This window comes from Streptopelia decaocto, assembly GCF_964273445.1.
Source record: "Streptopelia decaocto genome assembly, chromosome: 6".
NCBI classification, from domain to species: Eukaryota; Metazoa; Chordata; class Aves; order Columbiformes; family Columbidae; genus Streptopelia; species Streptopelia decaocto.
This window is the reverse complement of record NC_138660.1, coordinates 54,208,565-54,228,798: the sequence shown is the minus strand read 5'-3', so window position 1 is coordinate 54,228,798 and position 20,234 is coordinate 54,208,565. Positions and strand designations below refer to the sequence as shown.

The following is a 20,234-nucleotide window of genomic DNA, read 5'->3' as shown; positions in this document are numbered from 1 at the left end:
CCCTCCACATCCCTGTTGCTTTTGTCAGCACTTTGATGACTGAGGGACTCTGTTAGCCCCGTAGGTTGTGAATAGTGGAAGAATAGGTTCTGGTTTGGGGATTTTATCTTATCTGCATTTAATATGTACTCTTGGCCAGCTATCAGAGGGGAAATTTAGAGATCTTCTTGACTCCTACAGTTCTTTCTACATCAGGCTAATGACTGTCAGGAAAAAGCTTTCTTAATTCCGTTTATCATAGGACAGATACTAATTAAAGTACTGTCTCACCAGGTGAGGAGTACCTTAAGCAGCTGCTTAACTCCAACAAGGGTAATGCTGTGCATATTTAGCACTTAGTGATGTTCTGCCTGCTAAAGATGTGTGGTCAGGAAAGAAATGTAAAAGGGGAAAGCATATTTTGCTGAGTGGTACAAGTGGTTAGAATCTTAATTCATAGCCAGTTTGGGATTTGAGCCTCTAGAGCTCTGATTCTATTGTTAGCAGAAGTGAAGAAATGTATAAATTTCATGAAAATCTGAGTGATGAACTATCTCATAACATTCTTCAGAATAATAGACAAGGCTACTTCAGGTTGACCATTTAAACCTTTCTGAAATATGTTTCATTAGAGAAACTACTTTTAGAGAGTGAGGGAAAAGGAGGGATGTGAGTCTGTGTGTGCACAGGAGTGGGAATGAGGAACTTTTCCTGCTGGAGCAGAGTGACTGCTGCTTTCTGCAAGAGAGGCTGGGACTGCGTTCCACGAGTGATGAGGAAGCGCTCTCCCTACACTCGATCTGAACATCTCCTGAGTCCCTTCCAGATGAAAGGCACTGGGAACTTTGCAGTTGTATTTACGGCACCAACATGGCAGGTATTATGCCATAACAAGTTTAATTGTATTGCTTTGTTGCCTGAAGAGTTGAGGCAGCCTGGAAAAAAGATTTGCAGTGGTGAACAAGTGGGTTATTCACAAGTTCCCCTGAATACCTCCCAATCTGTGTAAGCCTAGTGTTTGTTGTATAATGGTGTATCCATGTGCAAATAAGAACTAAATGTGCTCTTGAAATGAAGAGATAAGAAAAAGATTTGACCTCACAGTAACTCAAGTTGATGCCCAAATATATTCATGTGTTCTGCTACTGGTAACACTCAAAAGCCTGCTTAAAGATTAGGGGCAATTTGGTTTGCTTGCTTTTCTGTTACTGTGTCTTCCAAATAACTCCATCTCATAGGAGGAATGAAGGATATCTTGATCTATTTGTTAAATCAGTCTGTGTTTTTTAATGTACTTGCTGACAATTAGCTGAACAGTCATAAGCTGTTACAGAGAATAATCTTATCAGTATAATCAGGTAAGTGTTTAACTGTGTGGAAAAGATCAGTCCTCCTGCAATGAGATTTAAGGTTACTGTTGTTCAAGATCCAAGATCATGCATGTGACTTTTTGATATCTCATAACTGCCTCTGTGGACACGTTTTATCTTTGCCCCACGTGAAGATACATCTTGCCCAAAAACATGCCTCAAATACAAGGAATTGCACTAACCTGTGGGAGTTTTTCCTCCTGTTCTTGCTTTTGGTGACCTGCTGTGCTTGTTTTATTAACCACTAGCATTTTCATTGGCACTAATCCTCCAAAAGGAAAATATTGATAAGCAGAGAGGAAGAGTGGATTGTATTAAAAAAAAAAGGTCTAAAGCATAAAGTTATCACTCAGGATGGGAGACCAAATCTGGCCTTGAGCTTTTCTTCTAGAGGGCAATAGCTTGTTTTCACTTGGGTAGCAGTAATCAGCAGTGAGCCAACTGTGTATGTTATAACAATGATTGAAGCCATAGTCACATGTAAAATGCATCTGTCTGTTTTTTTCTTGTTTGTGATACAACTGCTCTGTCTCTTTTAAAGCTATCTATGAACGATCTTGTGAGGCTTACCGACACCAAGGGAGGACATCAGGTTTCTTCTACATTGATTCTGATGGAAGTGGACCACTTGGACCTCTCCGAGTTTTTTGCAATATAACAGGTAACGACCTAACCTTGTCTTTAGTGCTTTATGTTGGCTTTAATATTACTGACATGTCTATCATTGTACTGCTAAGAAGACCTCACAGTCATAGGTCTCTCAGTAGTTGGCAAAAAGCAAAGAACTGGTAGTAACTGTGGTTCTCTACTCTGAGATGTTTCCTTAAAGAGGATCCATGTAGAAGTGATTTTTAAAATAAGTTTGAAGGACTCACCTTGTAATGCTGCTAAGTGGTATTTACAGTGGTATTTGCACCTTATAAAGGGCACTGCAGATGTATTTTTCATAATACCATAAGTTTTAGTAATATTTTGGTTTTTTTTTTACTAAAGAGGAAGAAACTTAGAATTCAACCCTTCTTTTGTAACCAAGTGGCTTCTCTATTTTACTGGAACGCTATGTCTCGGAATTATTATTAAACTCCTTGTACTGAGCGAGCTGTAAACCCTTCCAGTCTAACTAAGCAGGAATATCTCCCCTCATATGAATGTGCTGCCTTGGAAGTTCCAGAGAACTGAAACCCTGGTTGCCTTGGGTATCTGTATGGAGGAGAGGGTGTGACGGTCTGAGGAGGAGGGACACCAGAGGGATATCAAAGATACAGTGGAGCAAGAGCCTGACAAGGTGACTTATTAGTTGAGATGCCTCCATCTCACAGTTCTGTAACTTTAAAATAAAAAGTGTTTCAGATGAATATACGTGTCTGGCAAATTCTCCCCTTAAGTGGGGCTGATTTTTTTAATGTAGGACTGTCATGTAAGGATATGAGAAAATATTACATAGCCCATATTGTGGATTGGGGCAGATGTTATAGCCTCCTTTCTTTTTATTTTTGAAATGGAGATGAAATTTCCTGGACTGTCTCCTGCTCAAAATTTTTTTGCTTCTTGTGGCCAGGTGTGGATGAAATAATATTTTATTACCCCTTCTAAATGGCTAATTTTGCTTGAGCTACTTTGCCACATATCACCTCCACACTCAGTCCTGAAAACTAAGGACACAGGATATTCATATTTTATCCTTAATCTCCTTGTACTTAAAGTGTTTCAAATTAAATTTTCATTTTTATTTAATTGGGCAGTCATTATGTTAATTAAATGTACACCAGTTAATTATTAAGTATGTTTTTATTCAAGTGTAACAAATATTTAATAAGATGTGCCTCCTTCTCTGTTGGTGAATCTCATAAGAATTGAAATGGTTTTACCTTTCTGTCTAAATATCCTTCCCTGGTCTCAATTATGGGAAATGTGCTCATTTTTATTTTTATTATATAAGTATCTGTGATCAAAACATTGTCAGTGCTTTTTATCTCTGCTGAAGTAGTAGGATTTTTGACAAACTCCTTGCAGAAAGCATCTGCTTTCCTCAAATAAATTTTATTTGGCAGAAATCCAGAAGGCATATACCTGATTTTCTCTTTATCTGTAATGAACTTGCTGACATTCTTATTTTATTTTCATTACGAGAAAGGTGGAGGTGGGAAAGACTGACAGAACCACCTAGCCTGGAAAACTTTTTTTCATATTTTTTCTTTTCCCCTAGATGTCTCATTTGAGACAAGAGAAGGTCATTTGTCACAAGCATCTCTGTTATTCTTATTGCATAAAGGAGGACTGAGACACAGAAATAAATTACTATTTTATAGATGTCCAGAGAGTTTGAGGTACAATCAGGTTATGCTTCTGTATCATCTAACTACGGTTTGGATGCCTTAATCACAAGAGCTTCTCTTCTCTCTGTGAACATACCTTATCATTATTCTGATAATAATGATGTTTGTAGTAATAGATTAAGTGTGAAGTACAGAGAAAATAACTCAATTTTATGTATGCAGATGTGGATTGTTACTCCTCTCAGGTAATGCTTCTGCATAGTTTTCTGAAAGTATCAATATTCAGGGAAAGTCAAAAAAAGGAAATTCTATTTTGGAAAGGAAAAGAGACAAAAAAGTCAAAATTATTGTTCAGTGACATCCATACCACACCTCCTCTGAATGGAAAAATGTAGACAGTAAGAAGCATGGATGATATGCACATATGGGGAGACTAAATAAATTGAAAAGATTATGGGAACTATCACAGAAATGCACTGAGATTGTACGTGGCACAAAGCAAGCAAATAGGGATTGATTTTTTCCATTTAATAGGAACTAAGGGACAGCAAAGTATTAGCAAGATTTGGCTGTGGTAGTGTTTTGTTTTTCGTTTTTCTTTTTCCTAATGCAATGAAGAATCCATCTTGAAACTTATTACCACAAGACAAGAAGGAGGCAAATGTATCAACAGAGAGAAAAAAAGATACCCTAGAAAAAGACCTAGTCTTGTCTCATAAATTCATAACATGCAATTAAATGTGGAGGTTTAGTTGCAGCTCTCAGCTTAGACAACTGTGAGACAAATCTCACTGTGAAACGGGAATGAGTTTCAGGAAAATCTTTTGCCTTCGCTTGCTTCCTTGGGTATCTGTTTGCCCTCAAAAGCAGAGGCAGGTTCCTGGGCTAAATGAAGCTTGGCTTTTACTCACTCTGGCAGTTCTTCTTTTTGTATACAGTTCAAGAAGACATAATCTTTTTATGCCCAAAACATGTTCAGGTTGAAGAATTTGGAGGCAAAAGGGAAAATCCAGAGAAATGACTCATTTAGTGCTTTTAAAAATAGAGGTGTTGTGAGCTAACGACTTCTGGGAATTACAGCACCTTGAATCTGCGAAGGATGAATTCAAAGAAGGAATCAGATCATCAGAAATTAACAGCATCATTGCATTTAGAAAGCAGTGTTTTCCTTAATGTTCAGTTACATTTGTTTAAATTTTTTTTCTAATTTTTACCTGTTTAGTTGGATAGGGATCTTGTTTGTAGCCAGTTATAAACCAAGGCAGATTAACAGCAGCTTTGTCACATATTGATGTCTGATCACAGGCATCCAAAATGTGATGTGGGTATGGGAAGTATCAATATTACAAGTTAATTTGTTGTGTCTATGGTCCCAGTGATTTCTCTGCAGCCTGTCAACTTTAACAGTCCACTGCTGAATAAAAATTCTGAAGAAAGCAGAAAATAGTGATTGTGTGTGTTGAGAGGGAATTCGGAAATCATACAAAGACAAAGGAGGAGACAGAAATAAGGGAAGGGAAATTTTACAGGGAGAAAATAAGAGGAAGAAAGTATTAAAAAATAAAAAGCCAATTTTCAGCATGGCAAGAAATGTAACAGTAGAATGTCACAGGATATCTGCTGATACCAGAGTTGGTAAATGTATTTATTCATTGTCTGGAGAAGTGGCTGAAAAAGCAAGGTGACAAAAATTGTAGATGACATCCTATTATTTAAGTTGGTCAAGAAGCAGGGAGAGTGTGTGAAGCATTTCAGAAGGATTTCATCTTGAAAGTTGTTTATTTCTTGTAAAAGTAAAATTGTTGTTGAAATAGGAGATTGTCAGGAATAGTAATGTACCTAATAAAAGGCATAGAAAAGTATCTGTACAAAGAGAGGTTACAAGTAAATATTCCAGGGCTATTTAGATTGGGAAGACCCAAAGTGAATGGACCTCATTGACAGAATTGACATTCCTTTACATTTTCTTACAATAGGAGTAAAGAGACAGTTCAATGACAACAAAAAACAACAAACTCAAAACTACATTAAAATAAAAAAAAAAAAAGAAAAAAAAAGACAGCATCTTATTAACATAATGTTTTCTTCACCTTATATGGTTGTTATACACAAAGGAAACTCACTTTCACAGGAAAATTCACCAATTGTAAGAAACAATGAGGAATCCATACCAAATATGTGTGTGCATGAGGGAAGTGAACCGGTCTTATGTGCCTGGTTGTAAATAGTTGGATGCTGTGAGACACCATGAGGATTTGTGTGGGTCCATGCACGGCTTCTGAGTTTGGGATGGTTGTGTTCAGCATCATAGGAACACAGCTAGTCTGTTTCCAGGGCTGTCTGCATGGGAGTGTGAACTAGTTCTGCTTGCTTTACCTGGGTTCTCCATCATCCGTGGTACTCTACACCCACACTTTTTTTTGCATAAAGCACAGAGAATAAATCCTGTTGCGCTTTGGGGTAATGAACAACCACCATCACTGGGAAAGAAATTTTCTCTATAGGTTGATTGTTTGATAAATAGCTCAGTTGAATTAATCTTCACTTCCCACTGAAGTGACTGTTAACAATCAATATAGAAAATAGCTAATGGACCCCCTGAACATTTAGTCTGGCAGTATTTCCAACATTGTGAAGCTTATTCTTTTTCTCTTGTTGCTTAGAAATCTATTGATCTGTCTTCAGTACTGCTTAAGTACTAATAATCATATTCTCCAGTGCAAAGTCTATAGACATGTGATCCACACCCATGTACTTGTTTTGCTGTCCTGTATGGAAATTGTTTGTTATGGCCTTTCCTCATCTCCTCCGGAGTAAATTTTACCCTTGATATCTGAAAGATTTGCTTACAATTCTGTCACTGTACTTCTTTACTCAAGCTATTTTACCATATGAAGACCCTGGGCTATCAAATCAATAATGCTTAGAAATTGCCATGACTAGATCAATGGTTAATTTTTATCTTGGCTAGAAATCTGCCCAGTCCTCAAATAGTTTGCCTTTGTATTTATTTATTTATTTTCCTCCAGGGGGTACAGATTGGGGAAAGTCCTTATCCCAGCTCCTGCTGTTAGTCCAAGATCTGTTTTTGAAACTGCCATAATGAAAAAAGCATTAATGAACAAAGATACATCTCTCCTTGTTGCCAATCTTCTCTGTTTTGCATTCTCCTTTCAAAATGCAAATATTGCCTATTCTTCTGATGCAAGAAAAGTAATGCTTTATTTTCTCTGTTTCAGAAAACTGTATAGAAACTGTTTTTAAATCTTAAAGTAAGTGATTCTAAAGAGATGTGAAGGAGATTGCCAAAGTTATACTTGCAATTTTTTCTAAATTACCTCTAGCCCTTTTTTTTTTTTATATATTATTATTATTCATTTAACAATGATCAAGATTTTATTCTTCCATATAGTACATATTTTGTGGTATATAAGAAGGATTGAATTCAGGAGGATACAAGTTTTGTTGGTAACTGAAGTGTCTGAATACTTGAACTGTCTAAATAGTCCCACATAGGCATGATATTTGGTCAGTCACTTAAGGAAAACACTGTAGTAGTTCAGCTTTACTGATTTTGCTGTGAACAAGGAGCAGACTGGTGTAACAAAGGGATGGACTGCTACAAGTCAGAGCTGGCTACACCTCAGTCCTTGCCAGCAGGGATCCTCACTGATATTCCCAACATAATCATGGTGGTGTTACTGTCCATGGCATCTACCTTTCCCTTTGTTACCACACAAAAATCTCAGTTCATCTGCTTATATAATTTATTAATCCATTTTTCCATTAGAAATAAGCTTCTTTTACTTAGTACAGCAATTTAAATGATACAGAAGTCACCTTGTCATTCAACCCTTGTTAAGTTTCTTGTGGACTTGGCAGGCTCTCATGTGGAATGGAGAACTGTCACCATTAGGCTGAGGCAACAACAGAGAGGAGGAGGTCATGCCCTTAATTCTGGTTTTATTACCTGCAGGACAAGAACTTAGATGGCAAAACTCCTTGAGATTCTCAGAATGAGGTAGATAAGATTTTACAGCTTTGAACTTCTTAAGGAAGTATTTGGAGTGTGTTTTTTATTTGTTTGTCGTTTGTTTGTTTGTTTTTGTTTTAAATGAGTGCAACTTGCAGCTTACTGTCTGTAATTGTGATTGACTTTATCACTGGAGAGAACAACAAATGGGGGGTCCTTTACAAATTATTTACTACTGCTTGGATTAAAATCAGCCCTTAAAGATTTACAGTTTATCACCTCAGACACTACAGGTTGTTAGGCACACAATTTATACATTTATGTTTTGAATTTTCATTAAGTATTGCAGAACTTCATAAAACGAAAAACAGGTATTTAGTATTTATATGATGTCAAAGGCATTGAGGTGTCAACAGCTACCTTGCTGTTTTCAGCAAAACCTGCATTGAGAAATTGCTGTGTTTCTGATGAGCTTCACAGCAGAAGTCCTGCCGGCCACCTTCCCCATCACAATTGCAGGAGGCCCCCAAGGAAGCTGCAGTACAGGGGAACATAAGAGCAGACGTGAAAAAAGGTTATTGCAACTTGATCACTCTCCTACCAAGTTTGCAGCACTCAGAAGTTAGTGGTAAGCTGTGGCTCTCTAAAAGTCACTCCGGCTGTCTTTGTTACAAGGGTTGCATCCATTTGCCCCAGACACAGGGGTGCCATATTGGAAACCCAGCCATGTCCTGCCCAGTTTCCTGATGTTGCATCAGAAGAACAAGACTCCTGTGGGCTCCACTTGTCTGCAAGGTTCATGCAGATGTCTGAACCTTTGCAAAACGTGTTAAACAGCAGAATATTGATATTTTGAGTGTCTCAGAACTCTGCTTAGATGGAGACCGAGTCAAAGAGGAGTGCACTGTTGTCACAAGTGCAGTAAGTGTGAGTGTAGTGGAGAAGTGTCCATCTTACGTTAGGAAGTAATTCAGTGACTGTCTCTTCAATGTTTTGGAGAAGAATATTTCTCACCGCTTGTGGTAATTACCCTGTATTAGAAGTAGTATGGAAATGTAAGATCATCAAAAAGTAGGCTGGCAGCATAGTGGTTTGGCATCTATGGGCTTCAGTACAACATGGGGGGATGAGAATCCAAGGCATTGCAGAAAAGGCATCTTGTTCTCATCCATCAGAGCTGCCTGGTGTGGTCATTCCACTGACAGAGACCCTTTGAACCATGGGCTCAGAGTGAGCAAATTTCTTGCCTGGACCATAAGGAAGTTGGGAACTTGACTCCTCTCTGCCAAGGCTAGAACAGCATGTCTGTATCCAGGGGTATCACTGCAACCCCTCTGCCTTCCTGGCTCCGGCTGCCAACTGCCAGAAGAGATTTATAGACTGGGAATATTTCCAGGCGTGAGCAGCCCTGAGGAGCACACACTGACAGGTACAGTCTGCCAGTGCCATCGGAGAGTGGGCTGCACACAGGACTAGGGGGACGGGAACCCCCCAGAATTGTTTCCATGGAAATACATTGCGGTGCTTCTGCACTGGCTGGAAGTGGCTGAGTTGGAAGGTAGGAGGAGACTGATGAGCACAAAACAAGCTGCAAATGCACATATTGCTGGGTCAGCCAGCAGGAAAAAAAAAAAAAAAAAGGGTGGGTTTCATAGCAGGCTCAGAAAATCCCTTCTTAGAGTCAGTGAACTAAAGCTGTTTGCTGTAAGAAATTGTTTTTTCATATTCTATGAGGGGTGTATGTTAGTACTGCTGAGTTGAACTGCCACTGCAGCTTATTACAGTTTTCAAGAAGGAGAGTTTGTGAGGTTGCTCCTGTAATCACTGGTACAGCATTCAGGACAATATTTGACATTCAATGTAGAACACCATGAACAAATGCATCATACAAGCTCTCAGAGCAATTTCTCTCTCTCTCATGTAGCATTTACCGTATGTTTGGCTTGTTGGCAATTTAATCAGTCCGAATAATCTTGTTTTGTGACAAACATCCTAAATCACAAAGGAGTGATGCAGTTTGTATGGGTGAAATGTGCTCCACAGAGATATTTCAAGTTGAAGAATAAAAATGAGAATTAGACAATACAGGACTCATTGAAAGACAGTTTTCCAGCTGCTCTAATTTCCCACAATTTAATTTGTGTGCTGCCAAAAGCAACTTGGAGGCTTCCAGCAAGATGATAGAACTATGGGCAAGGCTAAACAGAGGGCCTAAAATGTGCTGAATGCATTGCAGTCCCATGCTGTAAAAACATCTCCTAGGACCAAATACAGGCTACATAATATCCTAGTAAATTGGACCATTAAATAAAACTGCAAAGTCATAAAGCTGTAGCATTACCCTGAAATTAAAGCATTGTCACCTTTGAATTATGGAACAATTTAACAAGCATTTAGGAAATCTGCTTTTCAAGGCTGACTATTCCAGGCTATACAGTAGATGTGGCTGCACTCTCCTACTGCATTTTGAATGTCTTCCAGCTTGTGTGTGGTTTGAAATTTTACCAAGCTGAGAAAGTAATAAAATAATAAAGTAGAATAATAGAAGGTAAAAATAAGCAGTGACCTTTGCCTGGAGAACAACTTTTTCATTCTTATTGCAAATTCAGAAATGCAGAGAGAGCTCATTAAATTGAGTAAACAGGAAAAAACATATAGTGTGGACAGATGTGAAATAGATATAACCTGTTTGTTGAAATAAAGGAAAAGAGACCCTTATCTGCCTAATTTAGTGGTTTCCAGATATGGAGATGGCTAGAAGGAGCTAGTGACACCCAGCTTGGTTTACCTCTATGATTACAGTGTTGCTGCCTAAAAATATAGTGAAAAAAATAATCAAAAAGAATAAAGTTTGTTTTGTTTTTTTTTTCAAAATGTTCTTTATATTGTGAAAAAGGAACAGCATTTGGAGTCCCATTTTCAAAAGCCATAGACACAATCCATGAGACGTATGCCTCTGCAAAGACATATGCAAGTCATGGAGATAAGTTGCAGACAGCTGGTGCACATTGCTGTGTGCATGTCCAGATTGCAGCTACGTTTCTTACATAGGTCCTGAAGTATGCCTGAAAGGCAAGCTCCCAGATTTTTGTCAATAGGCTTCAGAGTACATGCTGATCAATCTTTAAGGGTATAATTCCTTGACCTCATTCTGAGGCAGGCATCTGTATTCTGGGACCATCCCTGGCTAAACATGTGCATGTGACTTTGAGAAAGTAGTATGATATTTTTCCAAATGACGCTGAGTTTGAGGTGGAGAAAATAGTGCTCAAATAAAGCTCGGGAGCTGACCTGAGTGGGAGTGGTGAGGGTCTTCAGAAGAAAAGTTGAGTTTATTTTTGTCTGTTTTTCTGATCTATGGAAGCTAGTGCACATGGTCTTGCTTTTGTCTTGGAATGGTTCAAGAATTTACTGCCCTCCAGTTCTGAGTTACTTCTCCTTCTGCCAGCTGAGACTCAGGAGGGAGAAGTGTTGGCTCTCACAGTCTGTCCAAAGCAGACTAAAGTTCAAATAATTTTCAGGCTGATTTGCTGAATGTAAACCAAGGAGTGTCCTTTTGAAAGAAGTTACATTTTCTGTTGTTTTGGTGTTGTGGTTTTGTTTGTTGGGTTGGTTGGTTTTTTACTGTGGTGTGTGAATGCAATCCCTTATTCTTTTAGCAGGTTGTGCATGACTTTGTGCACATTATGTAGCCCCTCTATACCTCACGTTCCTATTTCTAAAATTGAACTATTTATTTTTAACCTGGGAAGCAAGAATAAGTGTGGCTGATGTGGTTGAATAAATCCCTCCTACTTTTCCTCCTCTAGCATTGGTGTCACCAGCTCTTTTGTCTTGCATCGGCAGTGTGTTGGGCTGCCATTCTAATCTGAAGATTCAGTTTCAGACTCCAATTTTTTAAAGCCTTTTTTTTTTAAATTAAAAATAAAAATAGTAGCAGAGAATTTGTTCCTGTGCTCTTCCTACATCAACTGTGCACAGGGAAAAGAAACAAACAGTGGCGGTAACTTTTGCCATCCCAGAGGTGTGCTTCATGGTGGCTGTGACTTCCCTTTCACTAGATGAGTGAGCCAAACATACATATATTTTTTTTAGAACTGATGGTTACCTTTACTTCAAAGATGGAGCATAGAGGGAATCTTTGAAGTGACCAGCAAAGAACAGATTTCATCTGTAAAAGTAATAAGCGTAACAGATCAGGCATGTGTAGATTAGGAAATGTCTGAAATGTGACTCCGAAATTCTTCCCTTCTGCTGTTATTTTTTTAACTTTCTGTTCTGAAGCACTTTCTAAATCACAATTGCTTTGAGTATGGAGAGAAGCTTGATTTGTTTTTTCTTTCCCTTTGCAAATTAGAGAATGGAAAGCCTATGGTTAGCTTGTCGTTTCTAAAAGATCCTGCAGAGAAAAGAAGTTCTTGAATGTCAAAGTTCACATCTCAGAGGGACAGCTGAGTACAGCTGTAATTATAACAAGACCATTGAAAATTAATGAACAATCACATAAGAAAACCAGAGAAAAGACCTGTCACATTGTCTAACACACTTGTTAATGAGTGCTTGTCCCTAACAATATGTCTACTGATGTCTTGTCCAACCTCATTTCAAACATGTCAATTAATTACATTTCCAACACTTCTTGGAAAGACAGTTTTAGGCTATGATACTTTTAATAAGTTTTTCCTAGTAATCCTTCATTGCTTCTCAATTACTAGATATTGATATTTTTGGCTTTGCAGGTACCCACACGACACCTTTATTGGTGTACAGGTACACAGCTTGAACAGCACAGTAGCATTAACCACTCTGCCCCTCTAACATTTAGCTGTTGTACTTCCTGAGCAGCACTGTAGCCACCATTGTGAGCACGGATTTTACTGCAGTGTCTCAAAATTATGTTAATAACTCTTAGTGGGGAGGAGCTTGTGACTGCTTATCTGGAATTTCAGCAACCATTTTGTTCCATGTTTTCTTGGTTTTGCATCTCACTTAGAGTAGCAGCAACAGGATGTTTCAATTTTTAGTATTTTTTTTTTTTTTTTTTTTTTGCTGAAGGCAGATCCCAACTTGAGTGAGAGGAAAGTTAGCTCACCCTCAACTGCTTCTGAAAAATCCACTCTGTTCATGTCAGTCCTTTAGAGAGCAAAAGAAAAACCAGAAACTCTGGCTGATAAGAATCACTACTTTCAGATGTACAAGATGTGTGGTATGAAGTCATTTAATTATATTGTGTTGGAAGCAATATGTTGTACAGTACTGCAGGGTTTTGTGCTACAATGTTGACTATGATTACAACCACAGAGGCAAATTTTACAAGCAATAAATTTGTAATATTTCTTGTGATTTCAATCTAACTTTTGTGTATCACACATTGTAGCAGTTTCATTGAGTTTCATTCAAACGATCCACAAGCAGCATCCTGAACTCAATAAGAAACACAGGATTACAGATCTATGAACAAACTCTTTCTGTCCACCATCACATAAATTATGAATGTGTTGTGAGTGAATGTATGGTTTTCTGAGTGTAAACCGCCCTTACACTTAATGCCATGCAGTACTGGGAGAGTAATTTCTCCCTAACTTGCAGCCAGGTCTTGGAACGGACCTCTTTAAATGGTTTCCAGATGGTTGTTTTTACTTGTCTGTCATCTGAATGCCTCCATAATGACAATCCATTAAACCATCCAAGTGTCTTTCCACAGTTAGTCCATTTAGGGGTTTTATACACCTATTAGTGTTCTGTTGAAGTAATCTGTGCATTATTTGTAGCTCAATGAAAGACAATTCAATTCATTTCAGTGGCCACAAAGCTACAGCCCTTATCATGCCAGTGTATCGGGGAGTGACGGGAAAGCTGATGGTCTGCAGAAGCTCAGACCAGATAATCTGCTAAAATCGGAATACTTAAATACACAGTTTTTAAAATTGGTTTAAAAAAGGTCTGGTTCAGCATTATCAACAGTTTCCCTGTTGAAACAGGCTTAGCAAAATAGAAATCACTTATCTAGGTCTTGCCTCTTGCTTTGCAACTGTCCATCAGTTTCTGCAAGTCAGATTGAAATCTTCCTCTCATGGAATGATTACAATTTACTTCCTTAACTTTTTCCCTCTCAAGTATCTTCTATCCTCCCTGGGCAACCAGAGTCTTTGATAAAGAGAGGATTTACTGGATGTGACTACTAACAACATCATGGAGCATGTGCAGGGCTCAGTCCTGTGAACCCCCATTAAAGTGTTTGCCGTTCTCTCTAGGTCAGCTTGGCAGATTGGCTGTTCAGACTGTCCTTGTTATCTTCCCATTGCTATCTCATCAGAACCAGCTGGGAAACAGCCTCCCTGCTAAGCTAATTGTTTCTAATTGGAATGTCCTGCTAATCATGCCAAGCCAAATGCCAGTCATGAGTTGGGTTGTTATGGTGCAGGGTTGTGCATAAACCTAGGTTCTGCTTTCTGTTATCTATGAAATCCCTTATTCTGCCAGTAAATGCAATGAAGGGGAGGAGAACAGGCTCCCCAGCATGGAAAAGCATCAACATTTACAGTTAACTACAGATGTCGAGTCATATGGTGCTCTGTACCATCATTCAAGAAGGGCATCACTCAACTTATATGTAGAAAAATCTGAGAACTGAGTAATATGAGTGATCTGACTTCCAACTAGGTGGTAAGAACATACTCTCAGTTTTACCCTTTTGGCAAGGGTTTGTGTTGAGTTTGTGCAAGCTCATCAGCTGCAGTTCTCCACTACCATTTGCTGCTATAACAACATGGGCTGTGCTCACATGGCTCTGTGGTCTACACTGACCTGTAACAGGTCTTCATCACAGAGTCACCATTTCAGAGCCCTGGGTCCTGCTGATCCTCTCTCCAAAGCAGTAAAGCATTATATTTCAACTGTTTCTGTGTTCCTTGCTTGTTAATAGTTTTGTGCTATTAACTTTCCATTCAAACCTTTTTCACTTAACAGAAGATAAAATCTGGACTACAGTGCAGCACAACAACACAGGGCTAACCAGAGTCCAAGGAGCTGGTCCGGAGAAGCCGTACACCATGCCCTTTAACTACAACAGCAGTCTGGAGCAGCTTGAAGCCATGATAAACAGTGCAGAGTACTGTGAACAGGAGACAGCCTACCACTGCAAAAAGTCACGTCTCTTGAACACTCCGAGTAAGTGCATGATCCCAAATCTTTCTTTGTTAACTCTTACTGATCGTACAGCATACACAGGCCACACTGTGACTGAGAAGGTAAAAATAATAAAATAAAACAAATAGTAACATTACAGAATAGAGTGAAAAGCCTTTTTCTTTCTTGGATACCACTGTGCAGTGCTTGTTCTCTCATGAAAGAGGGTCAGAGCTCTGCAGAGGAGTTTCCACTCTAAGTTCATTCATACAAAGGCTCTGAGAGCTTCCACAAGGAAAGTACTCCTTAGAAACCACAAAAGCAGTATGTAGCTGATGGTAAATGGATGTATTTATTAATTTACTGTTTTAACTGTATAGTCAAGATAGAAAGCATCCAGATTGCTCTAGAATCTTATGATGTTTCCAGAGAGGAGGGATGTACTCTTTTCTGAGTCTCATAGCCCTAAATATGATGTTTAAGGTGGTTGGTAGTACCATTTATGGGGCAAAACTAATTTTCCCCTCATGATAGAAGGAATAAGGTTTTCACTCTGATTTAATTTAGCAGCAACAAGAAAGCAAAGAGTCTGATCAGTTTGTGTCTCTCTGCAGTACCAAATCTCCAGTAGCTACTTGGGATGGCTGTCTTCCACTCAACTCTCTCTTGGAGTCAGGATTTACATTCGCTTATCCAGAGAGATGAATGACTTTAAGGGCAGGCTTCTGAATGTCTTCAAAGTCTTGTCTGTCTACTCATAGTGTCTGTATCATCCTTGATTATTATCAACTCTTAAATTCATTAGTAGGTTAGAAAAAATCCCACTGAAAGCCTTAAGGGGAGCTGGCTGTGCGAGTTCCTATTGGGTTAAAAATACCATGAGATGTATAAGAAACCTGCCTAGTTCCAGGAAGGTTACTATAAAACTGATTGTTTATGGATCCAGTAATCAGATGTCTTACTGCCAATCTATTTTTAAAACCTGTGAACTATGTCTTTGGCTATCATCAGAATTTACCAGCCAAAAACCACTTGTATTGCTGATAATTTTCAAAAAAATTAATATTAGCATCCATGGTGGAACACAAAGGGAAAACAAAATGCAAGCATAACTACTCATAAAGAGGGGCAACTAATGTCTTACAGATACTTTCAGTGTTTGTGTCTTCTGTTTCCTGCAACACAACTGACATATTAAAAAAATATAATCCTACATGGATTATTTCTGATTTTTTTTTTTTTTTTTTTTTTTTTTTTTTGGATGAAGGCCACAATATTAGAGCAGGTCTGCATGTATTTGCTTTTACACATTTCTGAGAGGTACTTGGTCATGTATATACTGAAAAGTAAACTATAAGTGCATTTTGAAATACCTCTTGTGTGTTGTGCCTCTTGTTTAGGGACAATTCATAAAGATCAAAACCCATTTTTTCTTTAAAAGAAAAAAAAAAGTAGTGATAATCTTGTGTAAATTGACAGTATGTAAACTATCCTACTTCAGGGCTAAAGCTATCTGCCAAATGGTAGACTGGCTAAGATGATTCCTGACAGGCAGCTGCTTCTCTCTACTTGTCCAGGACCAAAGCTGTGATTCTGACTCCTCAAGGGAGAGGAGACAGGGACGGTGTCCAGTAGACCAGCTTACGCTCTTGCAGCTGCTGCAGTACCACAGCAGTCCTCACAGCTGATCACACAAGAACTGTAGGACTTGTAACTCTTTAGTACAGGTCCAGCTGATAAATCAGAAAAAAATTATAATCCAGTGCTGTTCATGTGGCAGACACCATATTTTTTTCTTCCTTTTATCTTCTTTTTGTATGTTTTTTAATTACACTTCCAGTTTTTCATCCTGAACTTTCTCAGTAGCCTCAGGCTGTAAGTTTGGCAAGATGTGGAACATGCTCAAAAATAAATTGCTTGAATTCTTGAAATGATAAGATATGGGAAACAATTTGTTCTTAGCTGAGTATTAAGTGTTTTTAAATGATAGAAAGGCATTTTTCCCAAAGCTTTAAATAGCTGCATTAATTGATACTCATTTTGAGGTGAACTGCTGCTGTATTATAGAAGAGCCTAGAGACCCAGTGGTGCTGAACACTGTAGGTGTCTTGAAGATTTCTAAGATTTAAAGAATTTCCATGCCTGTACTTAAAGATAAGCTACAAGTGCAGATAACTGTATGGCATTTTGCTGGGCTCACTGCAGAAGATTCTCACCTGTGTTTATGCCCAGAAGTGACTGGAGGGACTTCAATTTGGGATCAGAGCAACAGAACAAAAATCAAAACTCTTGGGTTTTGTTTCTTGATTTGGCCTAGGTTTCTGGATGCCTGAACCACTATGTCCTCTATCTGTGTTGCCAGGGTATCATAATGTGTAATTACAGTTAATGAACCACACTTCAGATCTTCCTTCAGAAGTCAGTATATCATGCGCATGTATTGATGACAATGCTGCATTCGTAGGCCAGCAGGAAAAGTTACGTGACCTAATCCAACTGGCTGAATATCACCACTCAGTAACACTCTGGGCTGAGCCCCAGCAGTGAATGCTGGATGGGAAGGGCATCTCCCAGAGTTGTATCTGATCTTGATAGAACTATAAAAGTTCCACTTCTTGCACAGAATCTAATCAATTTCAGAGCTTACTCTCATTTTGGGCTTTGCTCTCTTTTTTCCAAGGAGATGGAATGCATGATGAGGATATCTCAGTCGGTAGCACCAAAACCCAAAACCGTTATCTTCAGGATGTAAAAACATTGTCACATTTCAGAGAGTAGCAATAAAAGGATTTAACTTTCCTTTTGTGTTCGGAATGTTACTATTCAGCAAAAACGCATGTTGTTACATAGCAATTTTGGTTTTCACAGCTTTGATGTGGGGGAAAAAAAAAGAGAAAAGAAAAAAAATCACGTCTGGGGAAGGGGACAAGCATGACACTCTGGGCTGCCTCAGAAAGAAACTGAGGGAGGCTCCTGGCTTGCATAAAACTGTTCGAGTTTATATCAAGGATTTGTCTGTCTTTCTGCTACCTCTTGCCCTGAAGACATAGGCACATCCCCAGCAGGTATGATTCATCGTAGTCTCCCCATTGAGTTACTTGGATTTACATCTGCAATGTGTCAGACATGCAATCTGGCAGTTGGCAAAGGAGTTACTCATCTTCCCCTCCTGCTGTCTGGAACAGCCTTATCAGTTCTCACTGTCATACTGTGGCTTATCTGCAAGCATGTCTTTGAAAACTGAAATTAAATACCCCTGAACTGCATTTTTGTACATCTCTGCCATCGGAGAGGTTTTCAGGAGGTTTGTGAACATCAGAATGAATGTCTGTTTATCAAAGGAATAGCTGGCTTTCTCATGATGCTGGCAAATGAAACTTATAATTTATGACCAGTAATTGCAAGTCTCTTGTGACTTCTCCATGCCTGCTGGAGAGACACCCACAAAACCAGAGCAAACCTGACAGTTGGCGTAATTAGGAAAGTCACCCACACTTTTAGCAAAAAATTGCAGACTTTACCACCACCTCATCCTTAGAAGCACAGACCAAGACAAGGTAGCAGGAGAGGAGGTGGGCGAGCAGGAAGCTTGGGCTACCTCTAGATGTGCTGCCTGTATTCAGGGAATACAAAAATAAATTTAGGTCCCTGGGGCTCTGATTTCCTTTCTTTATGGGTTTTTTCAGGTAATACCTTGAAGAAGTGGATATGTACAAGGATAGGTGCATATGTGCACATGCACATTTAATTAAACTGTTAACATACAAGGTGCTCGAAGGTATGAAAATACTTTATTAACTGAACAAACTCTCAGCTCTGACTGAATTTGCTCAGTTTTCTAGAAGCAGTGGGTGTACTCAAACACTTAACATTTGGGAAGCTGCCTCACATCCACCATACCAAGGACTTAAAATCAGTGGCAGGATAGCTTGCTTTATAGTACTTACCTGACAGTCTGTCAAGTTCATAGTATGTTTGCGTAGGCGGGGACTGAGAAAAGAGCAGTCCTAGAACAAAATCAAAGAAATAGGGATGTCTTTAGGTGGTTTTCTTCCCAGCTTCTTCCTTATTTTTCTCTTTCCAGTAGAATTCCCACACCATGTCACCACAAGCTTTGATTTCAAAAATCCATTGTAGACACTACTTCCCTGAACATTCTGCCTGTCCCTCTTAAGATCTGTAATGTCTCAGTATTATACAGCTTGCACTCAGGTTTCCACCTCCTCTTCTCCCCTCTGCCTCCCAGCTAGACCTGTATCTTGGTATTGAGCTGTACCATGTACTGTCTGCAGGTCTGTGACCCCTTATACCAGACAGCTGTTTGCCCTCACCTGGGTACCACTGCATTTACCTTTTTTACCTCTGTTATTGGGAGGAAATATTTAGTGCTATCTCACAGCAGGGAGCATGCCCCAATTTCTGAGTTTAGACTTTAGTTCAGACTTAATTCTGCTGCTGAGACAGTTCAGTGGTGTTTTATCTATGCCCTGTATGTTGCTAGAGCTCTTCATCTGTGCAGGCTCCCTCTTTAGCTCCAAATGAGATCTCCAGTGATGTCAGAGCATCAGATGGGAAGAAATGTCTGCAGGGTCCTGCCTCCAATAGTGGCTGCTGGAAAGATCTAGCTTAGGGTGAGTACACAGGTCCGAATGTCTTCAGTACAACCCTCGATATGTTCCCATCATCCACAGTTGCTTTATTAAGGGCATTAGAGTTTATGTCATTGCCAATCTCTTTCAGTAGCCACTATGGATCTGGTATTCATAAACTTGTCTAATCACTTTTTGAACTTTATTATATTGTCTGCCTCTGTAGCTTCCTAGGAAAGCAAGTTCCAGGAATTCCCTACTTGCTGTCTACAGAACTATTTATTTTAATGTGTTTTAAACTAATGTTTACTCAGTGCACCTAGTTCTGGTGTTGCTGGATGCAGTGAATCACAGTTCTGCACTCATCCAGTGCTTTTATAGCCTTTTAGTTGCTCCTCATGAATATTCTCTAACGCTAGTATTTTTTTTTCCACCAGAAGTGACACACAGTGTTCTGAAGTGTGGTTTGCACCCAGGTTTCATATAATGGGAACACCATTTTTTTAGAGCAGATAAATCTGAATGGACAAAGGAGTGTGAAGCCTGGATTCTTAATATTTTTTTTAACCTAAACGTACCACGAAGTGATATAAAATGACCCATAACAAGCAGTCATTTACCATTGGGCTTTTGCTCACTATTATTTTATGCTTTTCAAATATAATTTCTATTTTATCATTCCAGGTCCTTTAAAATGTTATTGCATTACCAGGAGACTATTTGTCATTGTACAAAATAACACAGAACAGGGCAATGTGCCCTCAAAAAGTGGTTCATATTGAAGGGAGTGTTTGATAGGTGGCTGGTGTAGATTGTATGTTGTAATTATTTTGGGGTAATTAGGATCCCCTTCTTGAGAATGATTGTCTTGCCATCTGTGTTTCCATCACCATACCTTGTCTCTCCAAAGTGGCAGTGC

General features: G+C 39.0%; 1 protein-coding gene across 1 annotated transcript in view; it reads left to right on the top strand.

Annotated features, from left to right (window-relative positions):
- Positions 1-20,234, top strand: part of CNTNAP5 (contactin associated protein family member 5) — a 557,878-nt gene that overhangs the window by 462,143 nt on the left and 75,501 nt on the right. Inside the window, exons 17-18 of the mRNA XM_082057253.1 lie at positions 1,891-2,010; positions 14,568-14,768. Of these exons, the coding sequence (XP_081913379.1) occupies positions 1,891-2,010; positions 14,568-14,768 (321 nt within the window). The remainder of the gene's footprint in view (positions 1-1,890; positions 2,011-14,567; positions 14,769-20,234) is intronic.